This window comes from Bison bison, unplaced genomic scaffold (assembly GCF_000754665.1).
Source record: "Bison bison bison isolate TAMUID 2011002044 unplaced genomic scaffold, Bison_UMD1.0 scf7180017864385, whole genome shotgun sequence".
NCBI classification, from domain to species: Eukaryota; Metazoa; Chordata; class Mammalia; order Artiodactyla; family Bovidae; genus Bison; species Bison bison.
In genome coordinates, this window is record NW_011494957.1 from 887,019 (window position 1) to 905,129 (window position 18,111).

The following is an 18,111-nucleotide window of genomic DNA, read 5'->3' on the forward strand; positions in this document are numbered from 1 at the left end:
TGACATAATAGAAGCAGAGATATAACAATTTTGGATTGGAACAATCAATATTGTGGAAATGAATATACTATCCAAAGTAATCTACAGATTCAAAGGAATCCCTGTCAAACTACCAATGGTATTTTCCACAGAACAAAAACAAAAAAAAATTCACAATTTATATGGAAACACAAAAGACGCTGAATAGCCAAAGCAATCTTGAAAAAGAATGGAGCTGGAGGAATCAACCTTCCTGACTTCAGACCATCCTACAAAGCTACAGTCATTAAGACAGTATAGTATTGGCACAAAAACAGAAATACAGACAAATGGAACAAGGCAGAAAACCCAGAGATAAACCCATACACTATGGGCACCTTATCTTTGATAAAGGAGGCAAGAACATACAGTGGAGAAAAGACAGCCTCTTCAATAAGCGGTGCTAGGATTTTTGGACAGCTACATGTAAAAGAATGAAACTAGAGCACTTTCTCGGAGAAGGCAATAGCACCCCACTCCAATACTCTTGCCTGGAAAATCCCATGGACGGGGGAGCCTGGTGGGCTGCCATCTATGGGGGGTCACGGCTGAAGCACCTTAGCAGCAGCAGCAGCAGAGCACTTTCTAACACCATATACAAAAATAAACTCAAAATGGACTAAAGATTTAAATGTAAGGCCAGGAACTATAAAGCTCTTAGAGGAAAACATAGGTGGGACACTTTGATATACATCACAGCAAGATACTTTTTGACCCACCTCCTAGAATAATGGAAATAAAAACAAAGTAAATAAATGGGAGTTAATTAAACTTATAAGCTTTGCACAGCAAAGGAAACAAAAAAGAAGATTAAAAGACAACCCTCAGAATGGAAGAAAAAAATTGCAAACAATAACAAAGGATTAATTTCCAAAATACACAAGCAGCTCATGCAACTCAATACCAGAAAAACAAACAACTCAATCAAAGAATGGGCAGAAGACCTAAACAGACATTTCCCCAAAGAAGACATATAGACGGCCAGCAACACATGGAAAGACGATCAACATCACTCAGTATTAGAGAAATGCAAATCAAAGCTACAACAAGGTTATTCCCTCACAGTCAGAATGACCATTATTAAAAATCTACAAACAATAAATGCTGGCGAGGATGTGGAGAAAAGGGAACCCTCTGGCACGGTTGGTGGGAATGCAAACTGATACAGCCACTATGGAGAACAGTACGGAGATCCCTTAAAAAACTAGGAATAGAACTACCACATGACCCAGCAATCCCACTACTGGGCATACACACTGAGAAAACTGTAACAGAGACACATGTAGCCCAATGTTCACTGCAGTTCTTTTTACAATAGCTAGGACATACGAGAGGGCTCTCGAGAGTCCCTTGGACCGCAAGGAGATCAAACCAGTCAATCTTAGAGGAAATCAGTCATGAATGTTCACTGGAAGGACTGATGCTGAAGCTCCAATACTTTGGCCATCTGATGTGAAGAACTGACTCACTGGAAAAGACCCTGATGCTGGGAAAGACTGAAGAGGGGAGGAGAAGGGGACGACAAAGGATGAGATGGTTGGATGGCATCAGTGACTCAATGAACATGAGTTTCAGAAAGCTCTGGGAGTTGATGATGGACAGGGAGGCCTGGCGTGCTGCAGTCCATGGGGTCACAATAAGTCAGGCACAACTGAACAACTGGACTGAACTGAGGACATAGAAGAAGAAACCTAAATGTCCATCAACAGATGAATGGATACAGAATCTGTGGTACATATATACAATGGAATATTACTCAGCCACAAAAAATGAATGCATCAGAGTCAGTTCTAATGAGGTGGATGAACCTAGAGTCTATTATACAGAGCAAAGTAAATCAGAAAGAGAAAGCCCAATATCATACATTAAAGCACGTACATGGAAAGATGGTACTGATGAACCTATTCGCAGGGCAGCAATGGAGATGCAGACATAGAGAACAGGCTTGGGGACACACGAGGGGGAAGGAGAGGGTAGGACGATTTGAGAGAATAGCACTGAAACATATACATTACCATATGTAAAACCGATGACCAGTGAGAGTTCAGTGCAGGAAGCCAGTGCTCTGGGACAACCTAGAGGGACAGGGTGGGGAGGGAGGAGGGGTGTGGTGGGGAGTGGGGGGCGGGGGGGTGGTTCAGGAGTGGGGGAGGGGAACACATGTATATCTATGGCTGATTCATGTTGATATATGGACAAAAAATATCACAACACTGTAAAATAATTATCCTCCAGTTAAAATAAATTAATTTAAAAAAATAATAGCATGGAAACATACATTACCATATGTAAAACAGACAGCAAGTGGGACTTTGCTGCTTGACACAGGGAGCTCAAACCAGGGCTGTGACCACCGAGAGGAGTGGAATAGGGTGGCAGGTGGGAGGGAGGTTCAGGAAGGAGGGGACGTGTATACTTGGGCATGGTTCATGCTGCGGTACAGCAGAGGCCGACACGATACTGTAAAGCAATTCTCCTTCAACAACAAAAAAAAACATACAAGGAAGCAAGGAGAAAAAATACAGCCCATTGTGAAGAAACAGAGCGAGCAGCAGAATCAGATGCAAAAATGACACAGACATTAGAACTATCAGACAAGCACTTTAACAGTGGTTATGGTTAATTTGTTAAAGAATTTACTAGAAAAGGCAGATAACATGCAAGAATATAGTAGATTTAAACTAAGACATGGGAACTACAAAAGGGAATCCAGTGGAAATGCTAGAAATAAAAAACATGGTTTCAAACATGAATTCCTTTGACAGAATCACCAGGTAACTTGACACTCTGAGAAAAGAAGCAGTCAACTTGAAGGCAACAGAAATTATCTATTAAAAGGAAAGAGAGTGGGAAAATGGGAAAAATAAAGCAGAACAAAGTATGTAAGAGCTGTGAGACAATATCATCAACTGGTCTGACATGCACGTAATTGGGAGCCCCAGAAGAAGAAGTTTTGGCCAGAAGTAATATTTGAAGAGAAAATGGCTAAGAATCTTCCAAAAATGATAAAAGACATCAAACTACACATAAAAGAAGTTGTTGTTTTTTTTTTTAATTTTAAACACATCATATTCAAACTGCTAAAAGCCAAAGAAAACTAGAAAAATCTTGAAAGCCGAGGGGGGAAAAAAGAGAATGTGTGAAGAACATAACACTTATATATTATAACCTCTGGAAAGCAAACTTTCCAGAAATGTTGTCAGTCAAAAAAAGTAGCAATTATCTTTAATATAATGAGAAAGAAAAAAACCTGTCAATCTGGAGAAGGTATCTTTCAAACCCAAATGCAATACTTTTTTCAGAAAACAAAAACTGAGAAAACTCATTGCCATTAGACTTGTGATACAGTCCAGGTTCGATGCACGATACTGGATGCTTGGGGCTAGTGCACTGGGACGACCCAGAGGGATGGTATGGGGAGGGAGGAGGGAGGAGGGTTCAGGATGGGGAACACATGTATATCTGTGGCAGATTCATTTTGATATTTGGCAAAACTAATACAATTATGTAAAGTTTAAAAATAAAATAAAATTTAAAAAAAAATGTTCAAAAGATATGGTTCTCACATAAGGAATATGATACCACACAAAAATGTAATTCAAAACAAAGAAATGATGAGCTCCAGAAACCAAAATAAAGGTAAATAACACAATCTGTCTTATTTTTTAATTGCTCTAAAAGATAACTGATGGTATAAAGGGAAAGGAGTAAAAGTGTACTGTAAGGTTTGTGACACATAAAGCAGACGAAAATGATGTTATAAAGGGTGGGAAGGAGGAACTGGTGCAACAGCTGTTATCTCACTGCCTTCTTCATACCTGTTATCTAATAAACTTGTCAAAATCAACATGCATTAAACCAAATTCCAGATCTCCCCCCTTCAAATCTGCTGCACCAAAATCTTCCCCATCTCAGTTGCTGACAATCCAATCTTCCCAATTTCTCAGGCTAAAATCCTTGGAATCAGCTTTGATCCTTACCTTTCTTCCACTTATCTCATCAGCACATTCTGTCTTCAAACTACACTTCCAACATTGCCACCATCTTGGTCTAAACCACCATCACCTCTCAGGTGGATTACTGCAGAAGAATCCTAACAAGTCTCCTAGTTTACTTTGAGGCTAACTATTCTCAACACAGCAGTCAAAGCGATCCTTGATAAACTCAAGTCAGATCATGTCCCTCCTTGGCCTAAAACCCTGCCATGGCTTCCTACTCCACTCAAAGTAGAGTCAACGGCTTCAGAGTAGCCTGAAAGGCCCTTCTCGGTCTCTCTTGCCTCCTCTCCTGGTGCCCAGCCCCTCGACAAGACCATTCCACCTCACTGCTCTCCTTATTCCCTGAACACAGCACGCAAACTCTCACCTTAGGGCCTTTGCTCCAACTGCGGCCTTTCTTCTTCTAGCGATGTTTAGCTCCTTCCCTCCCATCCTTTAAGTCATTGCCCATACCTGGACCAATCACCTATTTAGAGTAACATCCATCCATCCACACACCCACACACTCTGCCAAGTCAACAATACCCAGCTCTACTTTTTCTTTTTTTCTGAAGGACTTTCAACATTTTAGCACAGTATAAAATGTTTCTAATTTTTCATTGTCAATTTTCTGTCCTGGCTCCTGTCACTAAAAGGCAAGCTAAGCAAGAGCCAGAATTTCTATTTTGTTCACTACTGCATTCCAAATAGCTGGTACAGATCTTGGCAATAAACATTTAGTGAATAATTGTGTAAAACAAGCCCAAATGAAAATTACATCATATCCCCCTTATAGAATATGTGATTAAAAATATTAGAGCCAAAGCACATTACGTAGAGGGATCTCTATAAATGACTGCTGAAATGGTAGATGATGAAATGAGTTTACTCTTTTCTCATTTTTTAAAGTAACAGTGTCAGACTTTATTTGTTTGGGCTCCAAAATCACTACAGATGGTGACTGCAGCCATGAAATTAAAAGACGCTTACTCCTTGGAAGGAAAGTTATGTCCAACCTAGATAGCATATTGAAAAGCAGAGACATTACTTTGCCAACAAAGGTCTGTCTAGTCAAGGCTATGGTTTTCCCAGTGGTCATGTATGGATGTGAGAGTTGGACTGTGAACAAAGCTGAGCACCAAAGAATTGATGCTTTTGAACTGTGGTGTTGGAAAAGACTCTTGAGAGTGCCTTGGACTGCAAGGAGATCCAACCAGTCCATTCTGAAGGAGATCAGCCCTGGGATTTCTTTGGAAGGAATGATGCTGAAGCTGAAGCTCCAGTACTTTGGCCACCTCATGAGAAGAGTTGCCTCATTGGAAAAGACTCTGATGCTGGGAGGCATTGGGGGCAGGAGGAGAAGGCAATGACAGAGGATGAGATGGCTGGATGGCATCACTGACTCGATGGACGTGAGTCTGAGTGAACTGCAGGAGTTGGTGATGGACAGGGAGGCCTGGCGTGCTGCGATTCATGGGGTCGCAAAGAGTCGGACACGACTGAGTGACTGAACTGAACTGAACTGAAAGTTAACTTTATGGAAGACTGTGTATAGGTATGTGTCTATACTAATGGAAATGAGCATGGATAAAGCATTTTATCAGTATGCAGAAAAATAATTTTTGGTCTTTTTTCGTGAAAAAAGGTATATGGAAAGATCTGAGTTCAGATTCTGATTGATTCCTTTCTTGGGATATAACCTTCCTCACAATCAGTTTCCTCATCTATAAAACAAGGACAATAACGGCCACCTTGCAGATTTACTGGATGGCTTAACCGCAGACCACAGGACACCTCTAGTGACTGCTTCTGTCACTGTCCTTTGGTCTCTGGTGACTGCCCCAGAGCCTAACAACTGCAGTTGCTCAATAAACATTTGCTGAATTAACTGAAGCTGTTACAGTCACAAAAACCAACCAAATCTGAATCTGTAAGGACATCAAGAAATATAAGACTTCAGTCATTTGTAGAGGGTGAACGTGTGAACGCAGAAAAGAGAGAGCACGTAGGGCAGGCATCAGTGGTGACTATTTTCCCTCTGATTATGCTTCCAGATTAGATTTCACCAGCCACCAGGTACCATAAACAAACATCTACCAGCAGAATTTTAGCTGGGGCACAAAGACCCCTTATGACTTCCTCACAAGAGCCACCTTCTAAGCTGATCAACAAATCACCTTATTCCACAAAACCTACTCTTTTATTAACATTTATGCAAAGTTGAGTTTTCTTCTGTGCTTTCACTTACTACTTTTGGGGACCACCCAGATAATGGGTGTTCTCCTCTTTTCCATGTTTTTCTAACCCTACACAACTTGCCTGTCTTTGTTTATTTTTAGCTTCCTGTATTTTCACAAATTCAAGATTTAAATATCAGAGATTTTTCTCTTTGGATTTTACCTTACCAAAAGTCTCCACTACAAAGCCCTCAAAGAGAACCAAGGTGCCTGCCTTGCATAAGGGAGATGGCACTGCAGAAGGAGCAGGACTCCAGGCAAAGCTCACCTCGGCTTCAGTGTCTTCATCTGTCAGATGGGAATGTGCGAACTGGATTCCCTCTGACATCCTTCGCAACACCATCACTTAGAATGTGATCAGAATCTATTCTTCCTCCTATAACTTACACGCGCTCTCTTCCTCTACAAGAGAACCACTCACTCAGGTTTTACTGCATGAATGCCAACCTTGTTGACCTCTGCCAGAATCAACACTGAACATAAGGCAGAACAGTCATCAATATGGTAGATGTGTAATGTGGACATTTCATTGGGACCAGCAGTTGAGGGTTGCTGCTGCTGCTGCTAAGTTGCTTCAGTCGTGTCCGACTCCGTGCAATCCCATAGACGGCAGCCCACCAGGCTCCACCATCCCTGGGATTCTCCAGGCAAGAACACTGGAGTGGGTTGCCATTGCCTTCTCCAATGCATGAAAGTGAAAAGTGAAAGTGAAGTCATTCAGTCGTGTCCGACCCTCAGCGACCCCATGGACTGCAGCCTACCAGGCTCCTCCATCCATGGGATTTGTCAGAGTATTGGAGTATTTCCAAGAGTATTGGAGTGAGGTGCCACTGCCTTTTCCAGTTGAGCGTTAATTCACTGCAAAACGTTGTCTATAACATAGACAAGAAGAATTACACTTTGGAGCTATGGTAGAGTGTATAATGTGTGTGTGTGCTAAGCCACTTCAGTCATGCCTGACTTTTTTAAACTGTAGCCCACTAGGCTCCTCTGTCCATGGTATTCTCCAGGCAAGAATACTGGAGTGGGTTGCCATTTCCTCCTCCAGAGTATCTTCCAGACCCAAGAATCAAACCTAGGTCTCCTGCATTGGCAGGTGGGATTCCCTACCACCAAGCCACCTGGGAAGGCCATGTAGCCTCTCGAAAACTACAAAATTCAAGGAAGTAAACTCTCTCTTTGGAGCCTCCAGAAGGAACCAGCCCTGACCACCTGGTTTAGATTTATGTTGTCCAGAACAGAAAAGAATAAATTTCTCTTGTTTTAAGCCAGCTAACTTGCCACAGTAGCAATAGGAAACTAACACTGTACTTCAGGACGATCGAAACAGACGCAGTTCCGTCTGTGGAACCTGTATTTGTTCACGAGAAGAGCAAAGTTTACCTCTGTTAGTACGTTTTACTCTTCTCTCAACCCCATGAAGTAGATATTGTTACTGTACCCATTCTCAGATAAAGAAATTGAGGCAAAAAGCGGTTGGCCAGTGTGACTCATTAAGTATTGCCTAGGCGACAGAGTAAATGGTGGACCCATGACACCAATTTCAGTGAGTCTGACCCGACTTTGTGCTCTTAATCAGTCTGGAGTTGAATAGTTTGTAGATAGAATTACTAAAAGTAAAACTGAAGCAGTCCTTTAAAGATTAGACCTCATGACACCCCTTATTTCAGGAAGTTGGGAGATTTATTTGAGGAAGTTGAGAGACTGCTTTGGGGTTCATGGGCACAGGAGGCCACTCAGGAACCCCTTGGGCAAAAAAGCAGTGATGAGAGGGAAGCAAGCCAGGAACTGAGCTATCCCAGAGCGGGCAATTCATTGCGGCCACTGTGTACCAAGTTAAGGAGACCTCAGCCTCATCAGTGCTCTTAACTGCTTCTACCAGAATTAGGGGCCAAATATGAGAAAGATACTATACTCACTTCATTTATATTTAGGCATTTTCCTTTTTTGCTTGTCTTCAGCTTTCCTTTCAGTCTTTAGTTCTTTTTAGAAATGCAAACCCCGCTCAGCTATGCTAAGGGCATGCAAGTTAATGGGCTTCTACATATAAAGGAAAACAACTACATGTCAGAAGGTCAGGCAGGCTTTAGCCTGCTAATGAAGAAGGAATTGGAAAGAAGAAAAAAATTTAAAGTCTACATTAGGACAACTGAAAATTTTGACAAGTAATCATTGAGGAAATATGTAATTTATAAACTGGGGATAATAGTAAACCCTTGAAGACTGTTACACAACAAAATAACAATGCAAGTGCATAGGAAACCCCAAAAAAAGCAGAACTCAAAATGTCTGATTGTGTGTGACAGTCCCAGGTGGGCCCACAGGCTCCAAGGTACAAAGTGACTCTTCAGCGGAAATGTTTAACAACTTCCTCGGTCTAAAATAAGGTATGTCACGAGGTCTAACCTTTAAAGGACTGTTTCAATTTTATTTTCAGTAATTCTACCTACAAATCATTCAACTCCAAACTGATTAAGAGCACAAAATCGGGTCAGACTCACTGAAATTAGTATCATGGGTCCACCATTTACTCTGTCGCCCAGGCAATACTTAACCAGTCACACTAGCCAACCGCTTTTTGCCTCAATTTCTTTATCTGAGAATGGGTACAGTAACAATATCTACTTCATAGGGTTGAGAGAAGAGTAAAATGTACTAACACAGCCAAACCTAAAGATAATAAAGATTATAAAAAGATAATAATAATGTGACCCCTTTTGAACCTCCCTCCCCACCCCACCCCTCCAGGTTGATACAGAGCCCGTTTGTTTCCTGAGCCATACAGCAAATTCCCGTTGGCTATGTATTTTACATATGGTAATGTAAGTTTCCATGTTACTCTTTCCATACATCTCACCCTCCCCTCCCCCTGCCCATGTCCATAGTCTATTCTCTATGTCTGTTTCTCCACTGCTGCCCTGTAAATAAATTCTTCAGTACCGTTTTTCTAGATTCCATATGTAGATTCCATATGCTAGAATAAGGTATTTATCTTTCTCTTTCTGACAAACAGGTTTTAGGTTCATCCACCTCATTAGAACTGACTCAAATGCGTTCCTTTTATGGCTGCATACTATTCCATTGTGTATATATACCACAACCTCTTTATCCATTCATCTGCTGATGGACATCTAGGTTGCTCCCACGTTCTAGCTATTGTAAATAGTGCAGCAATGAAAAATGGGATACATGTGTCTCTTCCAATTTTGGTTTCCTCAGGGTATATGCCTCGGAGAAGGCAATGGCACCCCACTCCAGTATTCTTGCCTGGAAAATCCCACGGGTGGCGGAGCCTGGTGGGCTGCAGTCCGTGGGGTCATTAAGAGTTAGACACGACTAAGTGACTTCCCTTTCACTTTTCACTTTCATGCATTGGAGAAGGAAATGGCAACCCACTCCAGTGTTCTTGCCTGGAGAATCCCAGGGACGGGGGAGCCTGGTGGGCTGCCTTCTATGGGGTCGCACAGAGTCGGACACGACTGAAGCAACTTGGCGGTGGCAGCAGCAGCAGCAGCAGGGTATATGCCTAGGAGTCGGATTGCTGGGTCATACAATGGTTTTATTCCTAGTTTTTAAGGACTCTCCATACCATCCTCCATAGTGGCTGTATCAATTTACATTCTCACCAACAGTGCAAGAGTATTCCCTTTTCCCCACACCCTTTCCAGCATTTATTGTTTGTAGACTTTTTGATGAGGGCCATTCTGACCAGTGTGAGGTGATATCTCATTGTAGTTTTGACTTGCATTTCTCTAATAATGATCAATGTTGAGCTTCTTCCCATGAAGCAATCCGTATGTCTTCTTTGCAGAAATGTCTGTTTAGGTCTTTCTCCCACTTTTTGGGGGAGAAAGATTGGGTTGTTTGTTTTTCTGGTATTGAGTTGTATGAGTTGTTTGTATATTTTGGAAATTAAACCTTTGTCAGTTGTTTCATTTGCTATTATTTTCTTCCATTCTGAGGGCTGTCTTTTCACCTTGCTTATAGTCTCCTTTGCTGTGCAAAAGCTTTTAATCAGGTCCCACTTCTTTACTTTTGTTTTTATTTCCGTTACTCTAGGAAGTGGGTCATAGAGAATCCTGCTTTGATTTATGTCATTGAGTGTTCTGCCTATATTTTCCTCTAAGATTTTTATAGTTTCTGGTCGTACATTTAGGTCATTAATCCATTTTATCTTTGTGTATGGTGTTAGAAGGAGAAGGAAATGGCAACCCACTCCAGTATGCTTGCCTGAAAATCCCATGGACGGAGGAGCCTGGTAGGATACAGCCCATGGCGTCGCGAAGAGTCAGACACGACTGAGTGACTTCACTTTCACTTTTCACTTTCATGCATTGGAGAAGGAAATGGAAACCCACTTTAGTATTCCTGCCTGGAGAATTCCAGGAACGGAGGAGCCTGGTGGGCTGCCATCTATGGGGCCGCGCAGAGTCGGACACAACTGAAGCAACTTGGCAGCAGCAGAAGCATGGTGTTAGGAAGTGTTCTAATTTCATTCTTTTACATGTAGCTGTCCAGTTTTCCCACTACCATTTATTGAAGAGGCTATCTTTGCCCCATTGTATATTCTTGTCTCCTTTGTCATAAATAAGGTACCCATAAGTGCATGGGTTTATCTCTGGGCTTTCTATCTTGTTCCATTGGTATATATTTCTGTTTTTGTGCCAGTACCATACTGTCTTGATGACTGTAGCTTTGTATAATCTGAAGTCAGGAAGCTTGATTCCTCCAGCTCCATTCTCCTTTTCCAAACTAAAAATTACTGTAATTCTGTTGCCTAAAGCAGTGCCCAGCAAAATCAATCCATACAAACAGTGTAAATTTGGACATCTGATACATAAAAAATGTATTTTTTAAAATTCTGTACTGTATTTCCATTTTCCCAACAAGGCTGTAAGTCCCAGAGTATGGAAAAAGAAATTCTTTTTATCAATGCTGCTTAGTGCACTGTCCTATTTTAATTCAATGCTTAGCCAGGGTTGGTTGCTTTTGACATACTTTTACCAACGTATTCTACAACTGAAAGTACCATTTCCAACATAGTAGACATCACATGAGAGCAAATGGCACCAAGAAAAGTTGGCACCAACTGGTCAAGCCAAAAACAGTCATCCTAGATTCTCCTTCGATGATGAGCCTCATTCAACCCATTCGAAGATTCTAGTTGGTTTTATTTTAACCTCTAAACTATACCTCGAAGCCAAACAATTTCCTCCATCCTCAGTTCGACCCTAGTTTAGGCTCACTTGCATATTTCCCTGCATATTCTTCTAGCTAGCTCAGCTCCTTCATGTTCATGCAGATGTCACCTCCTCTGAGAGGTCTTCCCTGCCAGCATGCCTAAAGGAGGAGGCTCCACCTCTATTCACTCCCTAATGCATCATCCTGTTTTCAGTTTTCACTTAACATATGCTGTAATTATTTTGGAAACTTCCCTTCTGTACCTGCTCACTGCCTCTCTTCCCACACAAGAAAACAAGCTCCATATGAACAAAGACCTTGCCTTTTCTGCCAACTTACATATCCCTAAGACCTAGCACAGCGCCTGCCACAACTGAAAGATTAAATGACTGAAAATCAGAAGGGAAGAAAGGAAAATCAACAGCTTGCAACAAACCTCAAGGAAACAAAGACTCGTAGTGGTACATTTGCTACTCTAACCCTTTGCATAAAATCACAGAATCTGAGAGCCAAAGAAATATTATTTACCTTTCCACTTTTTGAGTACAAACACAAAATCAAACACACCACTCTCTGGTTAATCACATAATCTAGCAATGGAAAATATAGTCATGATATAAAAAATGCATTGCAGTGAGTTGTTAACATAACTTTTAATTGTATGTTTACTTACTATATTAGCTTTGAATACCTAACATTAACTTTAATCTGCATAGTAACTTAGAATTTTACATCTTTTTTGCAAGATCAAACTGTTCATGAGATTAACACTTGACAAGCACTTAGAACAGGGTCTGGCAAGCTAAAGTGTTAAATTTACTTTTTCTTATTACACTTTTCATTAGAAAACTGCAATGAGTACAAGTGTGAATGAACTCAGGCCTCTTTTTTCTACTCTAGAACTTTCCAACAGACTCACATCCATTCTTTCCCTCAAAAGCAATAATGGCTCACATAAAAACATCTAACAAATGACCCTCTCTTCATTCAATTTCTAATTTCCATAATGGTAAGAAAAGGGGCTTTCCAGGTGGCTCAGTAGTAAAGAATATGCTTGCCAAGCAGGAGACACAGGTTCAATCCCCGGGTCTGAAAGATATTCTGGAGAAGGAAATGGCAACCCACTCCAGTATTCTTGCCTGGGAAATCCCATGGACAGAGGAGCCTAGTAGGCTACTCTCCATGGAGTGGCAAAAGAGTGGGACATGACCTAGCGAATAAACAAGAAGAAGAAAAGGAAAGGGCACTCCATAATGGCCAAAAAAGAAAAAGAAGTCCCTTCCATTTCTTCTTCTTGTCATTTTATAAACTTTATAACAAAAAAAAGGCGGGGAAGTGGGGGCATGCAGACAGCAACAGCAGCAGTACCAAGCCTACAAAAACAAGATATCTGCCAAGGAAAAACCTAGGAGAACAAAGGTGGAACCAGGGTATTAGGTGACTTGACTGCAGAGACCCTCCCCCAACCCCCCCAACTCTAGAAACACCACACAAAAAGGGATGGGTCTAGAAAAGGATTAACGGATCCAATTGGTAAGGGAATTCCAGATCAGTATGATGGATGCACTGAGAGTAGAAGCCTAGCAAAATCGCCCAAGATCAGTACAGGTCTACAATAAGATTCTCTGAAATCAACAGGACTTAAATTGCAATTTTTCAAAAAATAACAATTATTATCCAAGCATAAGTTCAGTTCAGTTGCTCGGCATATCCAACTCTTTGTGACCCCATGGACTGCAGCACAGCAGGCCTCCCTGTCCATCACCAACTTCCGGAGTTTACTCAAAATCATGTCCATTGAGTCAGTGATGCCATGCAACCATCTCATCCTCTGTCATCCCCTTCTGCTCCAGCCTTCAATCTTCCCCATCATTAGGGTCTTTACAAATGAGTCAGTTCTCGTATCAAGTGGCCAAAGTACTGAAGAAGTGGCCAAGAAAAACCATAGCCAAAAGCCTCTTGATGAAAATGAAAGAGGATATTTTTTTTTAATTTGATATCTTCAAATTAAAAAAAAAAAAAGAAAGAAAATGAAAGAGGAGAGTAAAAAAGGTGGCTTAAAGCTCAACATTCAGAAAACGAAGATCATGGCATCTGGTCCCATCACTTCATGGGAAATAGATGGGGAAACAGTGGAAACAGTGACTGACTTTATTTTGGGGGGCTCCAAAATCACCGCAGATGGTGATTGCAGCCATGAAATGAAAAACGCTTACTCCTTGGAAGAAAAGTTATGACCAACCTAGATAGCATATTGAAAAGTAGAGACATTACTTTGCCAACAAAGTCTGTCTAGTCAAGGTATGGTTCTTCCAGTGGTCATGTATGGATTTGAGAGCTGGACTGTGAAGAAAGCTGAGTGCCGAAGAATTGATGCTTTTGAACTGCAGTGTTGGAGAAGACTCTTGAGAGTCCCTTGGACTGCAAGGAGATCCAACCAGTCCATCCTAAAGTAGACCAGTCCTGGGTGTTCATTGGAAGGACTGATGCTGAGGCTGAAACTCCAATACTTTGGCCACCTCATGTGAAGAGTTGACTCATTGGAAAAGACCCTGATGCTAGGAGGGATTGGGGGCAGGAGGAGAAGGGGATGACAGAGGATGAGATGGCTGGATGGCATCACTGACTCGATGGACATGAGTTTGGGTGAACTCCGGGAGTTGGTGATGGACAGGGAGGCCTGGCATGCTGCAATTCATGGGGTCGCAAAGAGTCGGACACGACTGAGCGACTGAACTGAACTGACTAGACGGATCTTTGTTGGCAAAGGAATGTCTCTGCTTTTGAATATGCTGTCTAGGTTGGTAATAGATTTTCATACAAGGAGAAAGCGTCTTTTAACTTCATGGCTGTAGTCACCATCTGCAGTGATTCTGGAGCCCAAGAAAATAAAAGCCTGTCACTGTTTCCACTGTTTCCCCATCTATTTGCCATGAAGTGATAGGACTGGATGCCATGCTCTTAGTTTTCCGAATGTTGAACTTTAAGCCAGCTTTTTAACTCTCCTCTTTCACTTTCATCAAGAAGCCCTTTAATTCTTCTTTGCTTTCTCCCATAAGGGTGGTGTCATCTGCACATCTGAGGTTATTGATATTTCTTCTGGCAGTATGTCTCGTGATTCCAGCTTGTGCTTCATCCAGCCCAGTGTTTCTTATGATGTACTCTGCATATAAGTTAAATAATCAGGTGACAATATACAGCCTTGACATACTCCTTTCCCTATTTGGAACCAGTCTGTTGTTCCATGTCCATGTAACATGTAACATGTTACATGTAACATGTCAGTTGCTTCCTGACCTGCATACAGATTTCTCAAGAGCCAGGTCAGGCGGTCTCGTATTCCCATTGCTTGAAGAATTTTCCAGTTTGTGGTGATCCACACAGTCAAAGGCTTTGGCATACTCAATAAAGCAGAAATAGATGTTTTTCTGGAACTCTCGTTTTTTTTGATGATCCAATGGATATTGGCAATTTGAACTCTGTTCTCCTGCCTTTTCTAAAACCAGCTTGAACATCTGGAAGTTCACAATTCACGTATTGCTGAAGCCTGGCTTGAAGAATGTTGAGCAGTACTTTACTAGTGTGTGAGTTAAGTCCAATTGTGTGGTAGTTTGAACATTCTTTGGCATTGCCTTTCTTTGGAACTGGAATAAACACTGACCTTTTCCAGTCCTGTGGCCACTGCTGCGTTTTCCAAATTTGCTGGCATATTGAGTGCAGCACTTACACAGCATCATCTTTTAGGATTTGAAATAGCTCAACTGGAATTCCATCACCTCCACTATCTTTGTTCATAGTGATGCTTCCTAAGGCCCAATTGACTTCACAATCCAGGATGTCTGGCTCTAGGTGAGTGATCACACTATCATCATTATCTGGGTCATGAAGATCTTTTTTGTATAGTTCTTCTGTGTATTCTTGCCACCTCTTCTTTATATCTTCTGCTTCTGTTAGGTCCATACCATTTCTGTCCTTTATTCAGCCCATCTTTCCATGAAGTATTCCCTTGGTATCTCTAATTTTCCTGAAGAGATCTCTAGTCTTTGCCATTCTATTATTTTCCTCTATTTCTTTGCACTGATCACTGAGGAAGGCTTTCTTATCTCTCCTTGCTATTCTTTGGAACTCTTTATTCAAATGGTATGCTGCTGCTAAGTCACTTCAGTCGTGTCCGACTCTGTGCGACCCCATAGACAGCAGCCCACCAGGCTCCCCTGTCCCTGGGATTCTCCAGGCAAGAATACTGGAGTGGGTTGCCATTTCCTTCTCCAATCAAATGAGTATATCTTTCCTTTTTCTCTTTGCTTTTCACTTCTCTTCTTTCCAGAACTATTTGTAAGGCCTCCTCAGACAGCCATTTTGCTTTTTTTGCATTTCTTTTTCTTGGGGATGGTCTTGATCCCTGTCTCCTGTACAGTGTCACGAACCTCCATCCATACGTTCTTTAGGCACTCTATCAGATCTAATCCCTTGATTCTATTCTCACTTCCACTGTATAATCATAAGGGATTTCATTTAGGTCATACCTGAATGGTCTAGTGGTTTTCCCTACTTTCTTCAATATAAGTCTGAATTTGGCAATAATAACATGCAAGTATACATGTTATAAAAGTGTACTAAAACATCTATAACTTCCAACTTAAAACCTAAAATGAGATTCCAAAATTTATTCAGAATAAAGAACAAAAGACTTTTACGTAAGAGCCTTAATATAGCTGCTAAAATATTTTTTCTCAGATCCTTAAGATCTGAGGCCAGAGTTCCACCTAGTACAAGGTAACCTGAAACATATTTAAGCATCAGGAAAGTGTATTTAAACAAGTAAGGGATGCACCGATATTCAGCTTTAGCTTTACAGCACAGCTAAAATCTGCCATTCAGCTTCAGCTTTAGACCTGTTTTTGGAAGGCAAAGGAGCTGAAACCTACAAGGTCATTTTTGGCATCAATTAAACTTGCCCATGATCAATTACCTTATGACTGAGTATCTTGTGATGACAACTAAACTTTGTCACTAACGGTATATCATTTGAACTTATTGCAAACATCTGCAGATTCACTTGAAATACAGGCTAAGAATTCTAGTTATGACCTACATGAAACCATGTGTTTTACATGTTGAAGTTACATAAACCAAGAAAACATCAGTAAGTACTGCAGTAATAAAATGCAGTAATATATAATTTTGGGAGCTGTTCACTCTACACCACAAAATAATTTAAAACTTCCAAATAACAATTCTTGGAAACATAATTTGGAATAAAAATATCAAAAGAACATATATCAGCCAGCTCTTTCTATAAATCTTAGTACAGCAAAATAAGAGTAATTTAGTAACTCTAATATTTCTACAATTTTAGTGTATTACTAGATCCCTGGGCTGGGAAGATCCCCTGGAGAAAGAAATGGCAACCCACTCCAGTATTCTTGCCTGGAAAATCCCATGAAGAGAGGAGCCTGGTGGGCTACAGTCCATGGGGTCGCAAGAGTTGGACACGACTTAGCAACTAAACCACCACCATTAAACTAATGTTTAAGAACTATGCTTTTTAAGTATTTACATTCAGTCCTGAGACCTTCAAGAAAAATCCACTTGGGAATTTTCATGTCTTGTGAGAAAATTAAAAACAGAACCTCAACTTCTGTGAAAGAGCAGAAGTGTACCATTTTAGCAAAAACACCTATCCAGATAAAGCGCTGACACCTGCTCTTCACCTTGGAGCATTCTCCCACTCTCCTATTTAAAAGAGTAAACAGGGGGTTTATCGCTCCCAAGTTTACCCTGGGTGTTGCTTACAGGCCCTGCTGTCAGTGAAGGCCTTCTGAAGCACCTGTGCATCTTCCTTCACCTGCTCCTTAGGTGAGGGGGTGGGGAAAACTCATGCTCAAATGAAAGACAGCCCTGTGTCTCAGGCGCATCTTGCGAAGCTCCTGTTAGCCCACCTTCACAGAACAAACCTGCTCTCGCCCAAACCTCACCCCTAACAGAGTTGGGGTGACTGGTGCTGGGAAGATGGCAGAAAACGACCTGAAAACAACATGGGCTTCTTTGGACCAAGAAGCAAGGGCTTCGCGGCCTAACTCAGCAGGAAATTTAACCTCCAAGTCCTTCTGTTTTCTTCTCTCCTGCACGCAGATTAAGACGGTTCTCGCAGGAGTGTTACGCCAGTGAAGCTACCAACAGAGATACAGTAACACGTATGGACCCTAGCACCAAGTAGCTGCTCAGTAAACGCTGGCTCTCACTGTCCTGCGCACTTCAGCGCTGCCTCCTTGGTTTCAGATATTACCTATCCTCCGGAATAGCGGCTGTAACAGTCTCAGCAGATACAAAGGCTTGGTATTTTCCCGTAATCTCTCCTCCTAAGCGTTTGCTTTCAACCTCCAGCATTTCCAGGCCATTCCCTGACGAGAACTGCCATGTGCTGGTCCTACTCACGTGTCTCTAAACTTCTGGAAGGAGAGAGGGAGAAAAATCCAGAAAAACGGAGAGAAAGGGGCCGAGATTCAAACATTATCTAGAGGGCACCACCCAGAACTCACATTACACAGTTTGAAAAGAGGGGAAGAACTGCTGGATGCCAGAAGGAGATGCTGAGGCCTGCGGTAACGCGGCGCTGTGGGCAGCGCCCCCACCCCCATCTATCCCTACCGGGAAAGCGAGGCGTCTCTGGTCACATTTCCACATCCTGAAGCAAG

The 18,111-nt window shown here is 41.7% G+C and overlaps 1 protein-coding gene across 7 annotated transcripts in view; it reads right to left on the bottom strand.

The window, feature by feature from the left end:
- PRDM5 (PR domain containing 5) overlaps window positions 1–18,105 on the bottom strand; it is a 253,905-nt gene extending 235,800 nt beyond the window's left edge. For all 7 annotated transcript variants that reach the window (XM_010858316.1, XM_010858313.1, XM_010858314.1 and 4 more), the window contains exon 1: window positions 18,065–18,105. In XM_010858316.1, the coding sequence (XP_010856618.1) occupies window positions 18,065–18,100 (36 nt within the window). In that variant the 5' untranslated portion in view covers window positions 18,101–18,105. The remainder of the gene's footprint in view (window positions 1–18,064) is intronic.
- Window positions 18,106–18,111: the final 6 nt, after the last annotated feature.